A 20,354-nucleotide genomic window follows, 5' to 3' on the forward strand; every position below is an offset into this window, starting at 1 on the left:
GTGTAGAGGTCTGTTTTCTTTCTCCTTTCTCCTGTGTGTGGTGGGAAGCACTCCCTGGGCTGCTGCCTTGCCTCTGTGAGGGGGTGATGGCCCAGCTGGAGCTGCTCTGCCTGTCCTGGCATTGCAGCCACCAAGCAGCCGGCCTGGGCTGGGCTCCCACCCACCAGCGGAGCAGTGTTACCTTGCCTTTGTTGAAGGAGCTGCTTCTGACAAAAAAGTTCTTGTACTTTTCGAACAGCTAGTTTGAATGCAGCCTGCTGAAATGGGAGAAGGCAGCTTCTGACCTTGCCTTCTGGAAAGGCTCAATTTACAAAGGATGTGTTGAGTTCTGACCCCTTATGGGCCATGCGAGTGCAGCGTGTTGTTTTGAACTTTAGCTTTTTCTATTAGAGTGAAATATATTGTCTGCTATTATCACACTGTTAAATTAATTTTCACTGTTTTGTGCATGATTTATTTGAGATTTCACTGGACAAAGCAGGCATCAGGCATTGAGGTTTTGTAAGATAAACAGCATTGCACTTTAACCACATCATCTTACTTTGTGATGGGGATATAAATTAAAGTCATGCATCTACATCACCCTTCTAGTTTGCTATTCTGAATAAATAGTATTCTGTTTATTCACTGAATTATGTGATACCAAGAACCATCTTGGAAAGTTTCCCAGTTGCATGTGCTTTGGGATTACTAACTCAGAACCCAGATCTCATGCCTCAAGGGCTGCAGGACACAAGACTGTTCTGGTACAGCCTCTTCATGTATTTCAGGTTGCTGTTTACATCTCTGGTTTTGCTGACCCCTCAACACATAATTGGAAATTTTGACCTTGGTAACTGTAAACACCTGTGAGAAAACCCTTTGACTTGCCTTTACTTGTTTTATGTATTTGTGTGGCTTGTACTTTAAAATAACTAAACTTGCCCCCCATGGAAATGTCCCTTTTAAAATGTTCTTTCTTCTGAATTAAAAAAAAAAAAATTTCAAAGACCTCATGATGTTTGGGAACCTGAAATAATTGACTTGAGGTCAGGCAACAGGTAAGTGGCAGGACTGAGAGAACAGTGTGCTTCTTCTAATTCCCAGTGTGCTGTGCTGCTGGCTGGGGCTGTGTTCAACCTCTGCTGAAGCAGAGAGGGACCAATATTGTTAATGCAGCTCAACAACAGCCCTCTATATCCACTTTGTGACTCTTCAGAGTTTTGAAACACATGGAGAGAAGGGTGCAGAGACTTGCAGCTATGTCAGAGTTTATTTTACTAAAAGATCAATATATTTTTCAGTGAGAAAATGCTGAGGAAATAAATTGCATTAGCCTTCCCTGAGTGGTGTTCTGTTTTAAAAGGCTTAGTAAGGGAAAAGTGCCCAGTTTGGGAACATCCCTGGAGGTGTGTGACATGCAGTCACTTCTGGAGTTCTGGGATGTCCTTGGTGGGGTTTAGAATGATCTGTGTTCCCTGGGAAGTCAGGTGCTGAAGCCACGGTGCCTCTGCCTAAGCCCCTGGGTCTCAGCATGCATTGTGTGTGGTTGCTGCCTTGGCAATGTCTGGCAGACCCTTTCCAAATGTTTTGTTTGTTTTTTGTGGAAGAAACTCAAGGTTTGGTGATTTTGTGAGTGGTTTGGTAAGTGACTGGTATGTTTTCATTAGCTCCAAAAACTAATCCTAGAGGGGACTCATAACATAAATGCAAGTGGTTGTTTTCTGTAGCCTTTTTTGTGGGCATGGCCCTTGAATACTAAAGCATGAGTGCTTCATGACAGGGGAGATCTCAGCTCTTGGTGTAACACTGATCTTCTGTGAGCAGCCTCTCTTAACCTGCTCTTAGTGTTTTGTTCTTATCAAAAGTTTAGTGTTGACTTTTAAGGATTGGTATGGGAAAAATGTCAAAACACTGATTTTCAGCTGCATGCTGCCTGCCATAGACATATCAGGGCTCAATGCATGCGGGCCGGCCTCTAAAATATTTTGTTGCTGATTCTTGCTCACGTGGAGGGCCCTTGGGACAGATGGCCCCTCGCCGCTGATGGTTCGATTACAGCGATCACCCACGGCTTCTGAAGAGTGCGAAGAAAAGAAATTGCTTTCTTTGTCAAGGTGTTTTCATTTCAATTCTCACCCATTAGCCCTGTTTGGTTAAGTTTTGAATTACTCCATCAGGTGACTGATGAGTTTTATTTTTCCCCCTGATGATATTAAAATAGATTTGGGGTAAGATAGAAAGAAAAGGCAAAAAAAATTTGTGCTTATTGATTGGTGCTCCTTCATCTTTGTTCTGGCTTAATGTGTCATGAACAGCAAAGATTAAAATGAACACTGAATCAGAATATGCTAGAAAATAAATATTTTAGAATGAAAGTCTGTGAACTGTTTACATATATAGGAAACTATATTTACTGTTGGCTAACCAACATGGTTGTTAGAAGTCTAGAGCTTTGTGTAACTAAGGTTTGTGATTGTTTTAATTTACATATCTAAAATTATGAAATGTTGGTTTATATAATTACAGCTTTTGAAGTTGGATATGTTTCAGCTGTAGTGCTAGAGAGGTTCAGAGGAGTAGGAATCCTCCAGGCCAGGTCCTGGTTAGCAGTGCTGTTCTACTTCCATACCTTCCTACCACAGCCAGTAAGCAAAATGTGAAAGGTTTGAATTACATGTAGAAAATGCTATTTGTAATTGGAGAATGAAAAAAGAATAAAGAATTTGTATCTATGCTGTTATAATGTACTATTATGTTCATTCTTTCTCATGCATAAGCAGAGTATCATTGCACAGTTCATAGTCTTGTTTCACAGCATAATCATAGAGATGGGGTGAATATATGATACAGTAGTATCTGTATTAGTTAAATAAAATGTCATAAATAATCTAGAATAGAACAATGAAGAGAGAATCGAACCCCTTCTCCCTGTAGCTCTCCTTGGTTGTGAAGACAGTGGCAGTGGGATTGCTCTTAGAAGATGTTATGTATTCCACTATTGCTCTGGCTTTTAGGTAATTTCTCCCTGTAAGTTTTTGAGTAATAGGTAGTTACTTACCTGTTAATTATTGAGTAATACATTTTACTGCTTGTGCTAGTCAGTATTTAAGGCAAGGGGTATAATTTAGTGGAAAGTCATGCTGTCAAGTACCAGCAGTTGGGCTGTGCCCAGGATGTGGTCCTCACCAGTGGAAAGTGGAAGGAATGTTGCTGCACTGTTCAGGCAAGAAGTGATGTAAATAGATAGTCATTATATCATCTTTGGCCAAGAGGGAGTTTGAGGGAGTTCCCCTTCAACACTCTTTTTTTTTTTGAAGTAGCTAATGACTGGACTAAGTTCTGCTTAGAGAAAAAAGCTTGCAGAAGGATGAAGCTTTTGGTTTAATTTTTTATTGCATTTATTATTTAAGGTTAACTCTAATATAAGACTTATTTTATATTATTTTTGGAAAATCTCTGTCAAAAATGGCTTGGATATCACTCTGTGTTTTCTGCAATCAGTTTGCTTTAGAGGGTTATATATATCCCTGGTTTCATGTCCAAGCTGATACCAAATTTGTTTTTCTTGGAGAAAATCAGGAGGCAGTAACTCAGGTATTCATAATGTAGTGAGATATAGTTTTTGTCACGTGCCAAAAGCTTTTTTATTTTTCTATTTGCAGTGTGTGTGGGTTCCATAAAGCAAATATAACAGTGTAGTCTGTGAGTTAAATGGTTCTCTCTGGTCAGATATCACTGATGTGGAAGAGCAAGTGATGGTCCAGCCCTAGTGTACTTGGCAGGGCAGGAGTTTTGCTTCTTTCTAATTTACTTGATATATGTTGCATGGTAATAATGTACTTGAACTTTTCTAGATCTTTCTTAAAATCAATAGTGCATATTTCCTAATGTTGGAAAATTTTATGTAGCCCATAATAGTTTTTAAGAACTTTAAGTCCTATATCTTCATTTAAAATGAAGAAACCCCTGTGTAATGTCTCTTTGCAAGGGAGCATGGTAAGTTGCCTTTTCATTCTTATGGGGAGGGTGTAAAACTTGTGTTTGCTTGCGAAGGTGAATGCTCTTAGTCTTACTCTTTTTTGTTATTGTTCATTTCAGTAGATCATAGCACTGCCTGTCTTCTTTAAATTTCTTTGAACAAGAGACCCAGGGACAGTAAAAGTATTTTTTTTTTGTAAGCCCTCCTTAAACATTAGGAATGACTGGAGACATACGTGGTGCCCACTTGCTTCTTCTTCTGCTGCCTTAGTTCTTAGATCCTTGTTCTCATGATTCACTCATCATTACAACTTAGAAGTAGGAAAATTAAGACTAAACAGATTCTAAAGATATACAGTCGTTGCCATACTTTACAAGGTCATTCTAAAGACTTACCAGGTAAAAGAAACCCCTGCTTATCTTGTGAAGACACCAAATAAAGGCTGAACATACTCACTTTATCTGTGCACTGTCTGTGCAGTGAACTCTCACCCTGATTAAGGTTTTAGCCTGAAGCATGGCTAATAGCATTGCAGCCAAAAGGACCCTTTCTTTCTGTCTGTAGTAAGCTGAAATGACTTACTGCTCTGTTCTTCAGTGGGACAAATTCTTGGGCAAAAAGGGATTGACCTGCCGCTCTGAACGAGATGTCAAGTTGTGGCTAGAGATTTTAACCATCTCTCTGCCTGTAAAAGAGGAAGAAGTACTTATTTCCTAGTTCAAGTGCCTTACAGACAGGGAAATCTGAGATACTGGAGGAAATTTTGGGTCCAAAACCTGACAAAAGTCCTGCTTGTGTACAATGCACTTTGCTGAACCTTGCATGTCATTAGTTGGGAGGTCAGTATTTGCACGCTGTTCTCACCTTTCTGAAAACCTTGAGGAACCTTTGTCACAGAAGTTTAAAAGTAGAAATATTTGAAAATAATTCTGTGATAAACTGTACAATCAGCAAATCCTGTGTGTGGCTTTGCAGTGTGATGTAGAAATGTCAGATTGTCACACTTCAGTCTGGATGGTGAGCTGCTAATGCCTCAGTGGGGCACCAATGGCCAGCACTTACAAGCTGTGGAGTTACAGTGATGGGATGGGGCTGGCTGAGCTGGACCCACTCACCTCAAATGCGAGTGGTTTTTGTAGGGAGTAGAGAACATCTTGGTCTCTGTGTGTGTGGTTTGAATTAAGGGCTGAGTGACTCTTATAGATGTGGATTGCACCTTTTTTTTCATGTGTAGTAGAGACAAAATTCTGGATTTCCACAAACATGGCATGAGCACTGGGATCTTGAAATCATTTGCTAAGTATTATGTGTTTATAGGAAGATGTAATTAAGTTCTGAGCCAATTGATAAGTCCATGAGTAATTTGTGCTACTTGTGACTGGGAGCATTTTTCAAGCATAGGTCCTATAGAAATTACTTCAATTGCAGGTATTATTACTACAGTTAAAAACAGTTCCTTAGGAAAAGATTCCTCATGGAAGGAAGATGTTTTCATCTTGCCAGTAAGGTCTCTGTAATTATGTTTCTGAACCTGATAAAAAAATCACATTTCTGGTTGTCATATGTGCAATCCCAAAGACATACAGATAACAGGTACAGTGATTGTAACTGAGGGTAATAAAATTTTATTTTCCGTTTCCCAAAGGTCAGTATTTAGTGTGTGTTTGTTGACTCTGTTGTCATTTAGCTCACACTTTCTATGAGAAAAGTTGGAAGGAAAAATGTCAAAAGTCACACACTCCAAATATCACCTTTGATGCCAGTGTGAGATGGGTACCTTCAATGCCTAAATAATTTTTCAAAATGAAGCATAAGCTTTACAATCAGTTGAAGACAAGGCAGAGGCCACCGGTGTGGGTGAAGGAGAAGGGACAGGAGACACTGGGTTGCTGTGCTGTGGCCCTGCTGTGGCTTCTTTTGAAAGGCAAATACCATCTAGAGACCCTGAAGAATCCCAGTGTATTAATATATAGCAGGAAAAGCTGGCAAATATAATTACTGGAACTTGTTGATATTTTTCTGTAGCTGATGTTGTCAATGATGTTGACATTTTTGTCTTGTTCCTTTGCTGTTTGCTGAAGTAGGAACTGTTTGAAATTGTGGAGACAGTTAAGGAAGTCTCACTTGTGAGTAAAGTATGAGTAAAAGAGTTGATGGTGCTGGATTGTTAAGATTTGATACAGCTTTGTAAATACATTTTCTTTTGCTTCATGACTTGTATGAAAGTGTACTTTAAGGTATTTTCTGTAGTGGCACCTTCATTTGCATATTATCTTTAATCTGACAGGTTTTAGGTGCCTGAGAAGTTAGTGGCTGTTTCTAGTTTTAGTTTTCTAAAATCAAATTGCTTCAATGTATTTTTCTCTTGTTCTTTCTTTTGGTTACTGATGCTTGGAAAATATGGTAACTCCCTTCTTCTCCCCTTTTCCATGGCATCCTGCTCTTCTTCCTCCTGCTCCTGGCTGGTGCACCACTTTGATCCCCAAACCAGGGAGCTGAAGACCACAGCCCCTTCTGGCAGCAGGGCCTCCCATTCTACTCCATTTTTGGCACTTCATGTATGAAACTGTGAACAGGCGAATTTTAATATGATATACAGAAGTCTTTTTTTGCAAGAAGTTATTTTTTTTATGTGAATGCTGCTTTTTTCATCAGATGATTTCATCTGTAAAAATCCTTGGGTTGCACGCTATAGTTCATCTCTTATTTTGTTTCTGAATCACTGTTGTAGTGATCTGGTTGAGTATTAAATACTATATTGATACAAAAGCTAGAATCACTAGAATTACTGTTGAGTGTTTCTGGAAAATTATTTTAAGTATGTAAGAGACCTTTGTGAACAATAGCAGTATCATAAACTTAGAGAACTAATTTTTTTTATTGCTGAAAACTGCTTAGTCTAACAAAATCCATTCTACTTATTGTCTAAATGTGTGTTTATAAAGCTGTTCCCTGAGATAATGATTGTAATTAATAAATCTGAAATTATCTTTCTCATGTTCACGTAAGGAAAAAAAATGTGGCATTTGTTTTTTCCAGACAAGAAAGAGGAACGGTCTGCAATAAGTTTTGCTTTGCTACCTTCCTTTTCCTCATTTTATTTCTTTCCCATCCCCTTAACTCCTGGCCCCAGTCTCTTCTTTCCTTTCTGCTCTGACAGCTTTTTTCCAATGAAAATCTGTACAGTATCAGAGAAAATATAACTGGAGGAAGACTGAGCAGATATCTAGTCCATTCCTCTGTCCCAACCATGAACAGCTCTGCTTGGCAGTCTTTTTGTCTATTCTGCTCAGTACAACCAACAGGGGTGAAGATTCCTCCTCTCTCCAGAATATTGGACTCCTTAATTAATCTGTTTCATTTTACCTTAGCTGTGTTTTCCTGTCTGAAATATTCTCTGTGTTGCTATCCAAGAGAATTTCCCAAGATGATGTTTCTCAGCATGTGTTTGTAATTTCTGTTCCATTACCAAATTGAATGTGTGCTAATTACTTTATCCTATTGTATTTTTGTGTGGCATTTATAATCTTCAAGCTTGATGATTTTGAAGAGTATTTTTAGCGTGTATTTAACTTGTCAGTTTTGGGGAAAATTACAAGCCAGAAAGCATTCTTTTTTTTTTTCATAATTTAGAATGTACTGCTTCTCTAATCAACTCTGTCATGAGAAATATTACCTTTGTATTTTCTTCGATTTGTTACAGAAGTTAAACTGTTAGAAGTTGTTTTTGTGAAAATACAGAAGACATGCTTTATGACCTTGTCTCTACAGGAGTAGATTTTTGGAGAGAAATTACCTTGAGGATCTGCATATGTCTTCCTCTTGTCTTACTGGGTGTCAGAGTTGCCTGCATTTATCTTCCGGAGCAGTTCTAGATTACATCTTGAATACTATTTTTTTAAGCATTGCATGTGACTTGCTTTTCTCCTTGTAATTATACTGCACTCTTTTGGTACCTCAGCAAACCTTTCCATGATTGTCTCTCATCTGGCTCGTACCAAGGGAGATGTCCTTTCTAATGCTGTAGGATATATAGCAAAGGAATTTTCAAGTGTCACTGGCAGGTGCTGAGATTTATGTCCTGGATGTGGCAGGCATAGAAAAAGTGATGTTTGTACATGAAAATATCCATTTACACATACAACAGTATATATACATTTATACATGTACCACACAAACTATTTTATGTGTGCACTTGACAATTTCCTTTTATTAATACATTTACTTAGAATTGGTGCAAACCATTTGTCCTGAAAAGTCTGTTAGAAAAAGTGAATGAGGAGAAACTCAGTAGTTCCTAAGCTGACTACAACAACAGCTATTTCTGAGTGGTTCTCATCCTCTCACCCATAAAATCAGCATAAAATTGACCTAACATTGCCAGATCAGAGAGAGTATCTGGAAAGTAATCCTCAGGGAAAAGAAAATTCAGTCTTTGTAAACCTGAAGATACCGTGCATACAGTTGCAGAATCGGATTATACTTTCTCTTTTTATTTCTGAATCAGTACCCTTTTGTTTCTTCCTCTGCAGCCCTTTTGAGAAGTTGTCCCAAAGATGTGTCAGATGCTTCCTGAGCCTAGCTCCAAAAGCAGAAACCAACATAATCTTTTGAAAAAAACTCCAATCTCAGACTTGGATAATTATCATAAAATCCTGAGGCTTTTATAGGTGTTGGGGTTTGGTTTCAGAGAGTAAAGGCATAAAAAGAATATAGTAACTTTCCTTTTTGAAGCACAAGTCACATCAGATTTTCTTACTTAATAAATGTATGGCAAGTACCTACTAAAATAACCAGTTAAAAGCCAGTAATAACAGCTGCAAAACCCAGCTCAAAGCAGTTGGACAAGTCTTGGAGGGCGTGTAATTTTTGCTGAGTGTAGCACCGATGTTTGTCTTGGATTGAATTAGGAATTTTTTTTAATGTTGGCTCTTTTTTGTTTTCATGAAGGAGTATTAAAAGCATTGTTCTTCCTGTTTAGATCACATGAATTTAATTATCCTCTCATGATATAAATATCCTTTCATGATAGGAAAGTAAATGTTGTTATACCTATAGTTGAGTGAGCTGGAATTTACTTTAGATTTGTTTTTACCATTTCAAGTGAGGCTGGAGTAGTATGAGAGATCCTTAGTATGAAGTGAAGACGGCAAGATGAGCAGGACACTAAATTCAAGTTTTAGGGGTTTTTTGTCTGTTGTGATATCAGGGCACCAAAAGAACTTATTGTAGCTGTTGGTCTTGTCTGTAGATAAAGGGTGGCCCTGTGAAATGCTGTTAGCTCTGTTGGCACCACATTGATGTGTAAATTTTACCCATGTTTGGACCCCGAGCCCAAAGTTTTGCTTAATTCTGAGATTGTACTTTGCTCATGACTGTGACCTTTTAAAATAACACCCGGAGGTTTTGCTATTGCGATCTGCTTCCTATTTTGAAGCCTGGCAGTTACATTTGCACTAAGGAGAGTGAACAAAAGAAATTACCTTTCTGTCAGATTTCAGAAACCTCAGTGATTTTGTTACTGTTACTAAAGCATTCACTATACTGAATGTTTCTCATGTAACTGTACTTCACATCTGCCAAAATCATCTGCCTGGCTTGGCTGCTGGGAAGAGGCGATGCTGCTGAGCTCCTGGCTGGCGATGCTCCGGCAGCCTGGCCTCACCACAGAGCGGTCCCCTCACCTCCTCGCAGGCCGCGGGCTGGGTTTTGCAATAGAGGCAACTATAAATGGTACTGCAAGCTTGGGAAGTTGTGAACAAGAAATGGGTGATAAGAAACGGAACTAGAGGCAGCTGGTAACCAGCTTGTATTGCACGAGCTGTAGCAAATGCTTGATGCTGGAGTGCTGCCGCATGAAGCAGTCCTGCTCTTTTCTCACCACAACTCCCTATTCCCTAGTTTTAATTCCTTTTTTTCTGGTGCAAACCCAATGGTTTTGGGGAACTGATCTAGTCAATGCTGCCCTGGAAAGTTTCAGACAGTTGGTTTGATCTCGGTCAGTTCCCTCATCTGTAGCTGTGACAGTCTGCACCAGCAGGAGACAGACAGTGCTACAGCTTCACCAACAAGTACCTGGTAGTGGGAGTGCAGAGGGATTGCTCTTTCAAAGAGAAATTGATGCCTGAAATGTTTGTGGACATATGGCATTAGATTTACAAGCTCTGTTAAAGTATTTTTTGGATTCTGCAAGTTTTTAGTGCTTTTGAGCAAGTAATTTATGAGTTACTTAACGTCAAGTATTTGATATGTTACTGTACTTGCTGCTCTTTGGATTTATCAGAGATCATTGTTGATATGTAGCCGCTTTCCTTTTCATGATACTAATTTGGAATAAAAGCAACAGTTCCTTTACAGGATAGTCAAAACTGCTCTTGTACCTGATCATTATAGACATTTGTTTGCAATTTAAATATGTGCAAAATAGATCAGGACAAAAAGGTCTTTGTTATGAGTACCTGTATTTATTTGCTCTCATATTCTTATAAACTTAGCATCTTATGTCTTGTTTTGTATCTGCCTTCAAAAGTTCTTGTTCCCCATAGTAATGGAGGAAGATTCATTGTGCAAAATACACATATTTTATTAAATAATAGCTGTAGAGCCCTTCCTGGATGTTCTTAGGAGAAAAAACAAGCTTGTCCAACAAGTAGAGTCAAATGCCTCAATTTTTATCAAAAATCTCACTTAGATTTGAATTGGATACAAATTAGGTCTAAATTGCATTGAGTTGATTGACAAGTTCAATTTTGTAACATGTTTGAAATGTATGTTCTGCTATTGGCTTAAGATCTGGCCTGGGGTCAAGGGGGAATGCTGACTTTGGATTCCAGCTCCTGGTGGTTGGGCCAGCAGCAAATGTACACATGCGACACCTCCGTGCTGAACAGCAGGATTTGAGATCAGCAGCTGGGAATGATACCACAGCAGTGGCATTTCCCTTCTCATTAAATCTCCAGTTTGCACCAGCAAACATGGAGCCTGAAGAAGAGTAGAAACCTCTGGACTTTGCCAAGAGTGGAAAACCCTGTGGTTCTGATAGCAAACCTAGCAATGAGAAGGAAGTTTCTGAGTTACCACACAATGATGGTATTAGAGCCTGAAGTGGAAATCTGAAGTTTCCCAGACATTGGCCCCTTGGAGGACAGGGATCCAGCAGCTCCTGAGGCACACAAGAGGTGGCAGTTCCCATCAGGCAGTGTCCTGGCACTTAGTGTTTTGTTTCTCCTTCATTTCCCTGCCCTCGGGCACCCCGAGCTGCTGCTGGCTGCGTGGTCAGTGGCGCAGCTGGGACACGAGCAGGAGGAATTGGAGAGCTCTGCCTCTGGTCCAGCTCTGGCACTACCCTGGGTCTCCCTGGCAGGAAGGTGGATAATTTCATTTGGAGCAGGTGGACAAGCATTGCTGCTAACCTGTTGTTTAGAAGTCTGTGAGGCTTCGTGGGTGTTTGTGGCTGTGTAAACAGTAGCACCTCAGGAAGGGTTTGTGTCAAAGGAGATTAACAGCTTTGAGGGTAGGCAGGGTGAAGCTCATAGTTTGTGTTTTTGTTGAAAGGTTATGGTTCCAATCCTTGTGACAGAGGCTTTCAAAACAATATTAAGTGAAGACTAATATGTAGCCTAAATAACTGATTATTTTTATAATTAGCAGTTTGCAAGTGGTTAATGAAAACTTCGAGGTATTGAAATGCTGGTTTTAAATGGGTCTGAGGAGAAAATACTGAACCATGCTAGCTTGTCTAAACTCTTCCTTGAGTGTGCTGGTTACATTGGTACTATCTTTAAAACCACAAAGGATGTTTTTCTGTACTTTCATAAAGGCCTTTTTTCCCCTGTTATAATTTATTGTTCTTTTTTCCTGGGATGAAAAGAGGTTTTCTATCTCTTTATTTCTTAATTGAATTAAAAAGTAAAAATTAAATGTGCTTAAAGAATGAGGTATTTCAGGAATAAAGAATTGAATATGAAAAGAGTTCTTTACCCTATAACCTGCTGCCATATGTAAAACAATAAACATGCACTTTCATAAATATGAAATAAGTCTTTTTAATAATCCAGTATCTTCCTTAGTTTTTAGATATACTTTTGCACTTGCCTCAAAGCTTGATGCTAAGCTGACCCTCTCTTTAATATTAATATACTCTGACTGTAGTACTCTGTTCCTTTGCCTCTGATTAATGCTGTCTGTCAATTATTTACAGATCCAGTGGTACTGTGGAAGTTCCCGGAGGACTTTGGAGACCAGGTTGGAAACATGAGATTGAACTTTTTTTTATGTTAGAATAATAATAAAAAAGCTCTTCTATTCAGCTGCATGGAGGCAGATGCTAATGATAGCAGGGTGGAAGCCTTCACCCAACTGGTGGCTTGGTGATTAGATTGCCTCTGTGACAGGAATACTCAATAGCAGTTGTAGAGCATGGAATCTCGTGCTAATTCTCTGTATCACTTTATTTTTGATATAGAGTATTTTATCAGCTGGTCCTGTTGGACATGTTGTTTTTTTAACTGTTTTGGGATTTAAAATGTGGGAAAAATTATCAATAGAACTTCGCTGAACATTGATGTTATTAAAAACCACCCAATCAAAAAAGTTGAAGAGCTACCCATGTATGTCCTCTTAACATGTCAATTCCTTTGATCCTTTTCAATGTAAGATTTTAGGTAGTTATTTAATAATATTTTGGAGATACCCTAGTTATTTGCTTGGGGCAAAAAAAAATCCTCAGACCCTTATAAGAGACTGATCTAAAGTTACTGATTCTGAAAGTGTGAAAATCCTATGTTCTATCTATAATTAATCCTCAAAGGAAAGTTTATACATACAGGACTGATGGATTATTTCACTGTTTGTAGTGACAGCAAGCTATTAATTAGTGTGTTAGGTTTTTTGCCCCATGACTATGTTATGAAAGTTATTAATATTAAAATCTAATGAAATTACTAAATTTTATTATTTCAGCAACTTCTACAAGAGTTTCTTGCATGGGAATATTTTTATTTTCATAAAAGAAAATATATAAAGCAACAAAAGATAATAAATATCTCTGTCCCAATGGCTTCTTTGCATCTTGTTTTTATACTAATATTGAGGCAAACATATTCTTCATTGGTAATATCACCACAGTGGATGATCTGAAAGTCTTGTTGTACAGCAGGTGTTGATAAATTGTTGATTTTTTTTTTTTAATCAATAGTACAAGATTCTATAAAGACAGCTATAAGGTGATTCATGATGAAAGGAATAAATATACAAACATAGAAAGTAGAGTGTGTGGTTCAGGAATAGCATCAGTCAGAAATGTGCAGCCTGTAAAACAGTGACAAATGAGCAAAGTGTGTTGTTATATGTTCTCAGCTAGGCAATCAGCAAGTTTTGATAATTATCCTGGCTGCAGGATGATCATCTTCATTGTCATTTAAATTCTTTTTTTCTAGTTTGTGTTGTTCTTTTTCCCTAAGAAAGACTTGATCTTAAAAAAAATGAAAAGAGAAATTATGTATGAAGAAAAATGGGAGCTTATTGAGGAAGTCGAAGGTTATTCAAAGAACAGCTGGTATAGAAAAATGATTAGAAGATGAAGCCCACTAAAGACTGGAGGGGAATCCTACAAAGATGCAGTAGACATACCTAATCTATAAACACCACAGGCCTCAGGCAGCACTATGCCTTTGGGCTCTGAAAAACCTGTGCCTGCACACAGTGTCTCAGTTGTGTAGGGTCTCTGGCATTTCAAGTCAATTGCTTGTGTTCCTGGAAAAAAGGGTATTTTAATCCTCCTTGCAAGGGAAATTTTCCTATTAAAACCGCTGGATTTAAACAGAATATATAGCAGCTTCTGAAGCAAACCCCTTCTGAGCCAAGTCATGAAGTGAAATCAGCAGAAGCCTTCTCTGCATGTGTGTGTGCATGTTGAACTGGGTAGGTTAGGATTGGAGACCTGAGTATCCACCAGATTTAATTTCTTTAAAAATCAAAACCCCACTAAAACTATCAGGTCTAATTTCCATGAAAGTTTGTGGGGAGTATGTTAAAGGAAAAAAAAAAAGAAAGAAAAGAAAAGAAGAATATTCTCTGTTCTGTTTTTCAGTCATTTCTATTTTAAATGTAAAATGTGTGAGTTAGTTTTTGGATGTATCCCAAAGAATCATCTTTCCTAAAATTGAAGGGCTGTCTGTTTGCACAGTGATGTGATAACAGTGGGCAAAATATTTTCCTCTCTTCCTGAATTTTTCTACAGTTTATCATGTCACCTTTTTGTTGCTTTCATAATCCAAAGAAAACTTGTCTAAGCCATTTTGACATTTTCTTCCTCTTTCTCACATTTCTCCTCTAAGTATGTCTGAACTTCACAGTGCTTGCTCTTCTCTAATCTTCTGTTTTTCTTCTGCCCTACCATTTTCTTTGATGCTGGTCAATATTCTTTTGGTGCAATTTTTTCTTAAATATTGTCTTTCCAAACTCCTGTTTTGTTAAACACCTGATCTGTTGTGGATGAGATGTAGAAACTAGAGTTGATCAGGAGGAAGACAAGACCAGGGATTTGTCACAATTACTTACAGTCTGTCAAGTAAAGGAAATATTAAGGCACGGGTTTGGTACCACAAAAGAATTTGCAAGATTCATTGTTGATTTCCTTATCTGCCCTGACTGCAGGGAAACCACTTATTTTCTCTCTGGTAATTCCTCAGATGCCAGAATAAGAAGGAAAAGAGAAAAACATGGATTGGGGGAGGGAAAAAAAAGTAATGTTTCAAGGCAGGAAATGAAAACACTTCTCTTTGCCAGGAGTGTTTCAGAAAGTGTTTTTGCCTTTTTTTTTTCATTGAATTTTATTTTATTTTTTGAGGTGGGTGTAGTTCCATTTTTAGTAACTCTCAAAACTGTCAATGAAAAAATGAATTCATGCCGGTTCGAATTCAAAGTACAAAGAACCACACTACCATTTCAAAGGGAGTATTTATTAAAAAGTGCCTTGAGAGCCAGAAGAACTAATCTGTTTGAGACATCTTAGAATTAGAAGTTACTGTTGTACTGGCATTAGTGCTATAAAAATGAGTTTGACCATGTGGAAAAAGTTGTGAATCATCTCAGCACTGTAGGAAAAATGTGAAGATTTCTGATTTGAGCATATATAGGTCTTCTGTGGTTATCCTCCAATGCTCAAACTTGGATAAAGAATGAGCTGTAGCCATTTAATAGGATTTTTTTTTCTTTAAAATGTATTTTGAATGTATATTCCTAGAGACACTATCTTGTAGTATGTTCAAATATCCCCTTCATGCAAAATTTCCCATTATAAAACTTCAGTATATTTTAAATCTTGACATTTCTAGTTTGTTTATTTGGACTGGTGAAACTAGAGTTTCATTTCAGCCTTACAAGCCCATTTTTAAATGGAAGGCTGTAGAAAAAATATTAATGCTATGATATCTGGAAAAAAAAAGTTCACTTGTTTTTAAGGAGAAAGTATTTTAAGGGCTTTAGAAAAGCAGCCCAAATGAAAACAACACCTTGGCTTCCAAACAGAATACTTGCTGGCTGTTGAAGAAGAAAACACATTTCTGCAGAAGTTGATGTCGCCGGGCAGAGCTGCGTTCTCCTGGCACTGGCTTGTCTGCTCGTGGCAGTGCAGTCAGCAGCAAAGCCCTACTGATGTCACACGTGTCCAGATGTCTCCACTATGGCTCTGTTCGTGTCTGTTCAGCAAATAAAAACACTGACACTCCCACCAGCTTCTCTGAGTTGAAACATTCCTGGGAAAAGAGTGGTGTTAGCATAAGGAAAGAGGAGAGCACAGTGCCAACAGCAGCAGCAGCAGGTAGTGCCTGGGCAAGAGGCACTGCCTCCTGTGTTGGCTTAACCTTTGGGGCATGTGAGGTCAAACATTTCTTATTAATTTAGTAATTACAGGTATGTGGGGCATTATTTTTATCTGTGTAAGAATTCAGTAGCTTTTTAATCTGACCACCTATTGATCTGAAGTGATTTCTACTTGTAGTATGTGGTGTCCATTGAATAGTTCTCATTCTTTGCCCTTTAATCACACAATATTTTCTAATTTCAGCCTGCCACTGCTCTGCTGGTAAAAAACATCTCACCAGGAAGATGACACAAATAGCCAAAATCAGGAGATGGTCTTACCAGAAGCCACTTTAGTACTAAATATGACAAGGGGTTACTAACTGAAGATGTGGGTTAAGAAGGAATTCAGACTCTGCATTAAACTGTTGGTTGTGTTGCAGATTTCATTCTGTCTTCTCTTGCTTTCTAAGACAAGCAGTCTAAATCTGCTTTCCCATGTCACCCAAACCCTGCAGATGAGTAATGGGTAAGGGATATGGCATCCCACATGAGGAATTTCTGTTGTTTTGTCTGAAGTTAGGGTAATGCTCTTTATGTTACTATCTCATATTTTACATAACATCTGGGTTTTAGTTTTACTGTATCACATTATGCAGATGTCACCACTGAATTGTGGGCTTTGTATCCTGCAGTGACCCAAACTTAAGTCTGATACTATATATGTAAATCTACCCAGTTTGTGTGAAAATATTTGTCTACATAAAGATGTACAGGTGCCTATGCAGTTGTTTAAAGGATAAATCCTCAGAAGTACCAGTGTGTGGGTCTTCCCACAGCATAGCACCAATCACACACTTGACTTTCAATGTATGTTTTAACTACTGAAAGTTAAGCCTGGCTTAAGAGAGCATCTAATTGGAGACAAAAGGCTCAGTTTCTTTCAGGATGGAATATTTAATTAAATGGATCATGGCAGCAATTACATAAATGAGGTCACCATTAAAAAGATTATATTCTTTTTTTAAAGATTTAAATAATAGCACAGGTTGGCTATTTATTTTTGTTGGTTTTTTTCAGTATTCTCCAGAAGCAAGCTAAAATCTGTTCTCTGGGTCAAACAAATGTGTGGAAGCCAGCAGTGAGATGTTGTGTTCCTCTGTGCTCTCGTAAGAGAGCAGCAGGAGCCCAGGAGGTATGAGGCTGTTTACACTCCCTCCAAGGCTGCAGGCGTGCTGTTAGGGGATGCATCTCACCAGGTTTCTGCATGAGATGGCTTTGTTCTTGTATTCTGATGAGGCATTAAATACATGTTTAAAAATATTGATGCTAACTAGATAGGTGCTTGCTTTGTGGGATTGTTTTTATCAGGAAATCTTAAAAAGGGTTTGGTGATTTTGTTGTTTGTTTATTAATAAGTACGATTGATATTTGGGTGCATTGGTATGAGAAAGGAGGAATCAATCTAATGAGATTAGTAATTTTCAGTAGTGTTTTTGTCTAAATATTGTGCATTTAGTTAAGGGATATTTTCGAACTTGAATCTTTGTGGAAAGCAATTAGCCCTGCTGAGATGATGGCAACGTGACAATTTTGTACATTGCAAGGGAGCTTTATCTGCTTAAGATAAAGTTTATCTGGTTAAGATAAAGTGATTTTCTGACGCTTTGCATTTGGAAGACACTGTTTTTATTGAAAAATACTGTGTGTGTAAGGCAGTAATGCTTTTTGTCTATGCAAATCCCAGCTGATGGATGATCAGCAGGAAAACATTCAGAGGTGTATTTATAGTTGCTAACTGCACTGTGTGAACAGAAAAGATCTGTTCAGTCCTGATAAATATTCTGTGGAACAACTGCCCACGAAGACATGCTGGGAACACCCAGAATCACCGAGACCTTTACATCATGCAAGATGTGAATATTCCAAGATGCTTTCTCAACTTTTTCTTTTAATTCTTCCCAACAGAGACAGAATAAGTCCTTGAGACTTTTATTTTTTAAATTTTAAAAATTATAAGAGGCCAATATCAAAAACTTGGTATTTCCTTGAAATTTTGAGGACAGGTGGCAACATGAAGTATGCTTGTTCTCAGAATTGTGGGAGTTTTGTTTTATAGAGCTTTTAAGTTAAAAATGTTGAACTTGATCAGCATATGGTACTGGCTAACCTCATCTCTACCAGCTCTTTTGTTATCTTGTTATTGTTACAGGTCTTAATGACAGTTGTAAGCCATAGTTCTGGATGCAGGGGTTAGTCCACCCTGGGGAGGAGAGAGAGAAACAGCAGTGTGGATTATGGAAATATGAATTGATCTAAAAAGCAGCTCTCTTGTAACAGAATGGGACTCAAAGAAAGACTGGGGAGAAGCTGGTGAAAAGACGATGGAATATGATGTGAAAATGATCATTTGAATGCTTTTCTTTTCATTCCCAGCTGCTGTGTTCTGGTGAAAAGGCACACATTTGTATATCTTAAGGCTGGGTGAAAAAGGGCCAGATGAATGGAATTACTTGTTAGATATGTTTTCATTTTGAGTCAAATAAATTATGTGCATTTTAATAGACTGTCTGCATATGTTAGCCATTTTTTAAAATCATACAGCTGTGATATTGGGGGACTACATTTTGTAGAAGTAGTTTTTTCTCTGTTTGCTCAAATAAGTATAGAATTAGTATTTGACTGTCCTTCAGATATTCTCTATCAGCCTATCGAAAATAACTGTTACTGGTTTGGATTATTTCAAAGCCAAATAAGATTCCAGCCTATGCTGATGTGCCAAACCAAAGAAGAAAAAATCAACTGATGGCTGAAGTAGTGATGACAATCATTTGGAACATCTTCCAGAAAGACAGCCAAATTGTCATGTGTGGTGTCATTGTTGATTGACCTCAGCTGCCCTCAGAATATTCCAGTCAAATATCCCCTAATTCCTTATTCTGGGATACCTTATGCTTTCTCCTCTGCTTCCTTAGTACCCTCATTCCATTTCGGTCTTCAATTTGTTGCCTCTCTTACTTGCAGCATTTTGTATCTCAGGCTTACTCTGCTGCACTTTTAGGAATCCTATCCTTTCTGTATTAAATAGTGGATGTAATATTCCTGAACCCTGTGTTTGGTTCTTGGCTCTTCTTCTGCCTTTCCTGATGATAGTTTTCTGCAGGACTTGGAGAGCATTTGAGGTACTTTGGTTCACTGTTACTGCTACAGGTATTTCAAGTGTCTCTTCAAATAATTTGTTGATATTTTGTTGAATAAAATACTCTTTAACATATTGCATATATTAGGAAATGGTTTGGGATCAAAGTGCATAATCCACATGTGATGAAATCAAGGAACCAGGAAAAGAACAAGACTTGATGGGACTAAAATCAAGAACAGGAGCAGCAATGCAAGGGTGATTAGTGGGCTGCAGCTGGAAGGATCCAAGACACTTGGTTTCGGATCTTGGACCAGGAATAAGGGAAGGTGAAGCAGTTCCAGGCAGGTGATCAGCAAAGGAAATACGTTAATCCATCAAAATATAACTATTTCTGGTGCTCATTACTTCTGTATAAGTTTTCAAGGTGTGTGAACTACCTGGCTGATAGACTCTACTTGTTTCTCCCCTAAGCAGAGGTGTTGAAGTTTTAGTTTTTGTGTGTCTGTTTCTGTGTGCAGTCATTAATTAATGTACAGTTGGTAATGAAAGGACCACATATGAGAAATCATCTGTCTCTGAGGGTACAGTGCACGCTTATTTCTGCCCTTTAGCCTTCACTAGGCACTAATGACAATGATTAGAGAAAATTTACTGGGCCAATGAACACTCACGGCACCCATTCTTGAATTTTAAACTAAATTTTGGAAGAGGGAAGACTTCTTTCAATTGATAGAGAAGTTCTACTGTAGGAACATGATTTCTGCTACTTTTTCAATAAGCGTCGTGAATGCTAGTTTAGATTTATGAGTGTCTCCCCTGAGAAACACACGGGCAGTTTCCTTCTTCTGATCAAAATGAAGGAACTGAAAATCTTCTTGGCTGTAGCTGCTTGTGCTGCCTGGCTTGCTGGTGAAAGCTGCCTCCCTCCTGTCTTAGCTGTTCAGAGTTGGCTTATGCTGTATCAGAGGTCGGAGCTAAGCTGATTGGCCGAGTGCTGAGGTGGCTGACTGATGCTCACGTGCAGCAACACCAGCCTGCAATTATTGCAGAGTAATTGCTGGCAGTAAAGCTGCCAGAGGCTTTGTGCAGGGAGCCAGAAGGTCTGGACAGGCTCAGCTATAGGTAAAGTGAATGTACATTGCAATCTTCTAGGGAAAAGACACCCAGTTGTATGTCCCCTGCACTTTATTTTTTTGGATAATCATCTTTCTGCATTGGGTAACACTAGGGGCAAGTTAACACTTAAATTTAATGCTTGTTTGCTGCTTCCCTTTCTCTCTTTGGTCTGTAGTTGTTTCATTTTCCTTCCGTTTTTCAACACACTTGATAATATCTCAATTTAGTACTGAAAAACTATTACTGCAAGCAATTCTTACTGAACTGCACTGTGATGAAGCTTAGAATGTAACCTCTGCTGAGTGTAAAAGAAGAAATATTTCCTTTATAAAA

General features: G+C 38.4%; 1 protein-coding gene across 1 annotated transcript in view; it reads left to right on the plus strand.

Annotated features, from left to right (window-relative positions):
• Positions 1-20,354, plus strand: part of DENND1B (DENN domain containing 1B) — a 143,343-nt gene that overhangs the window by 26,936 nt on the left and 96,053 nt on the right. Inside the window, exon 3 of the mRNA XM_066555830.1 lies at positions 12,162-12,205. Within this exon, the coding sequence (XP_066411927.1) occupies positions 12,162-12,205 (44 nt within the window). The remainder of the gene's footprint in view (positions 1-12,161; positions 12,206-20,354) is intronic.

The sequence above is a fragment of the Molothrus aeneus genome, chromosome 9, assembly GCF_037042795.1.
Source record: "Molothrus aeneus isolate 106 chromosome 9, BPBGC_Maene_1.0, whole genome shotgun sequence".
NCBI classification, from domain to species: Eukaryota; Metazoa; Chordata; class Aves; order Passeriformes; family Icteridae; genus Molothrus; species Molothrus aeneus.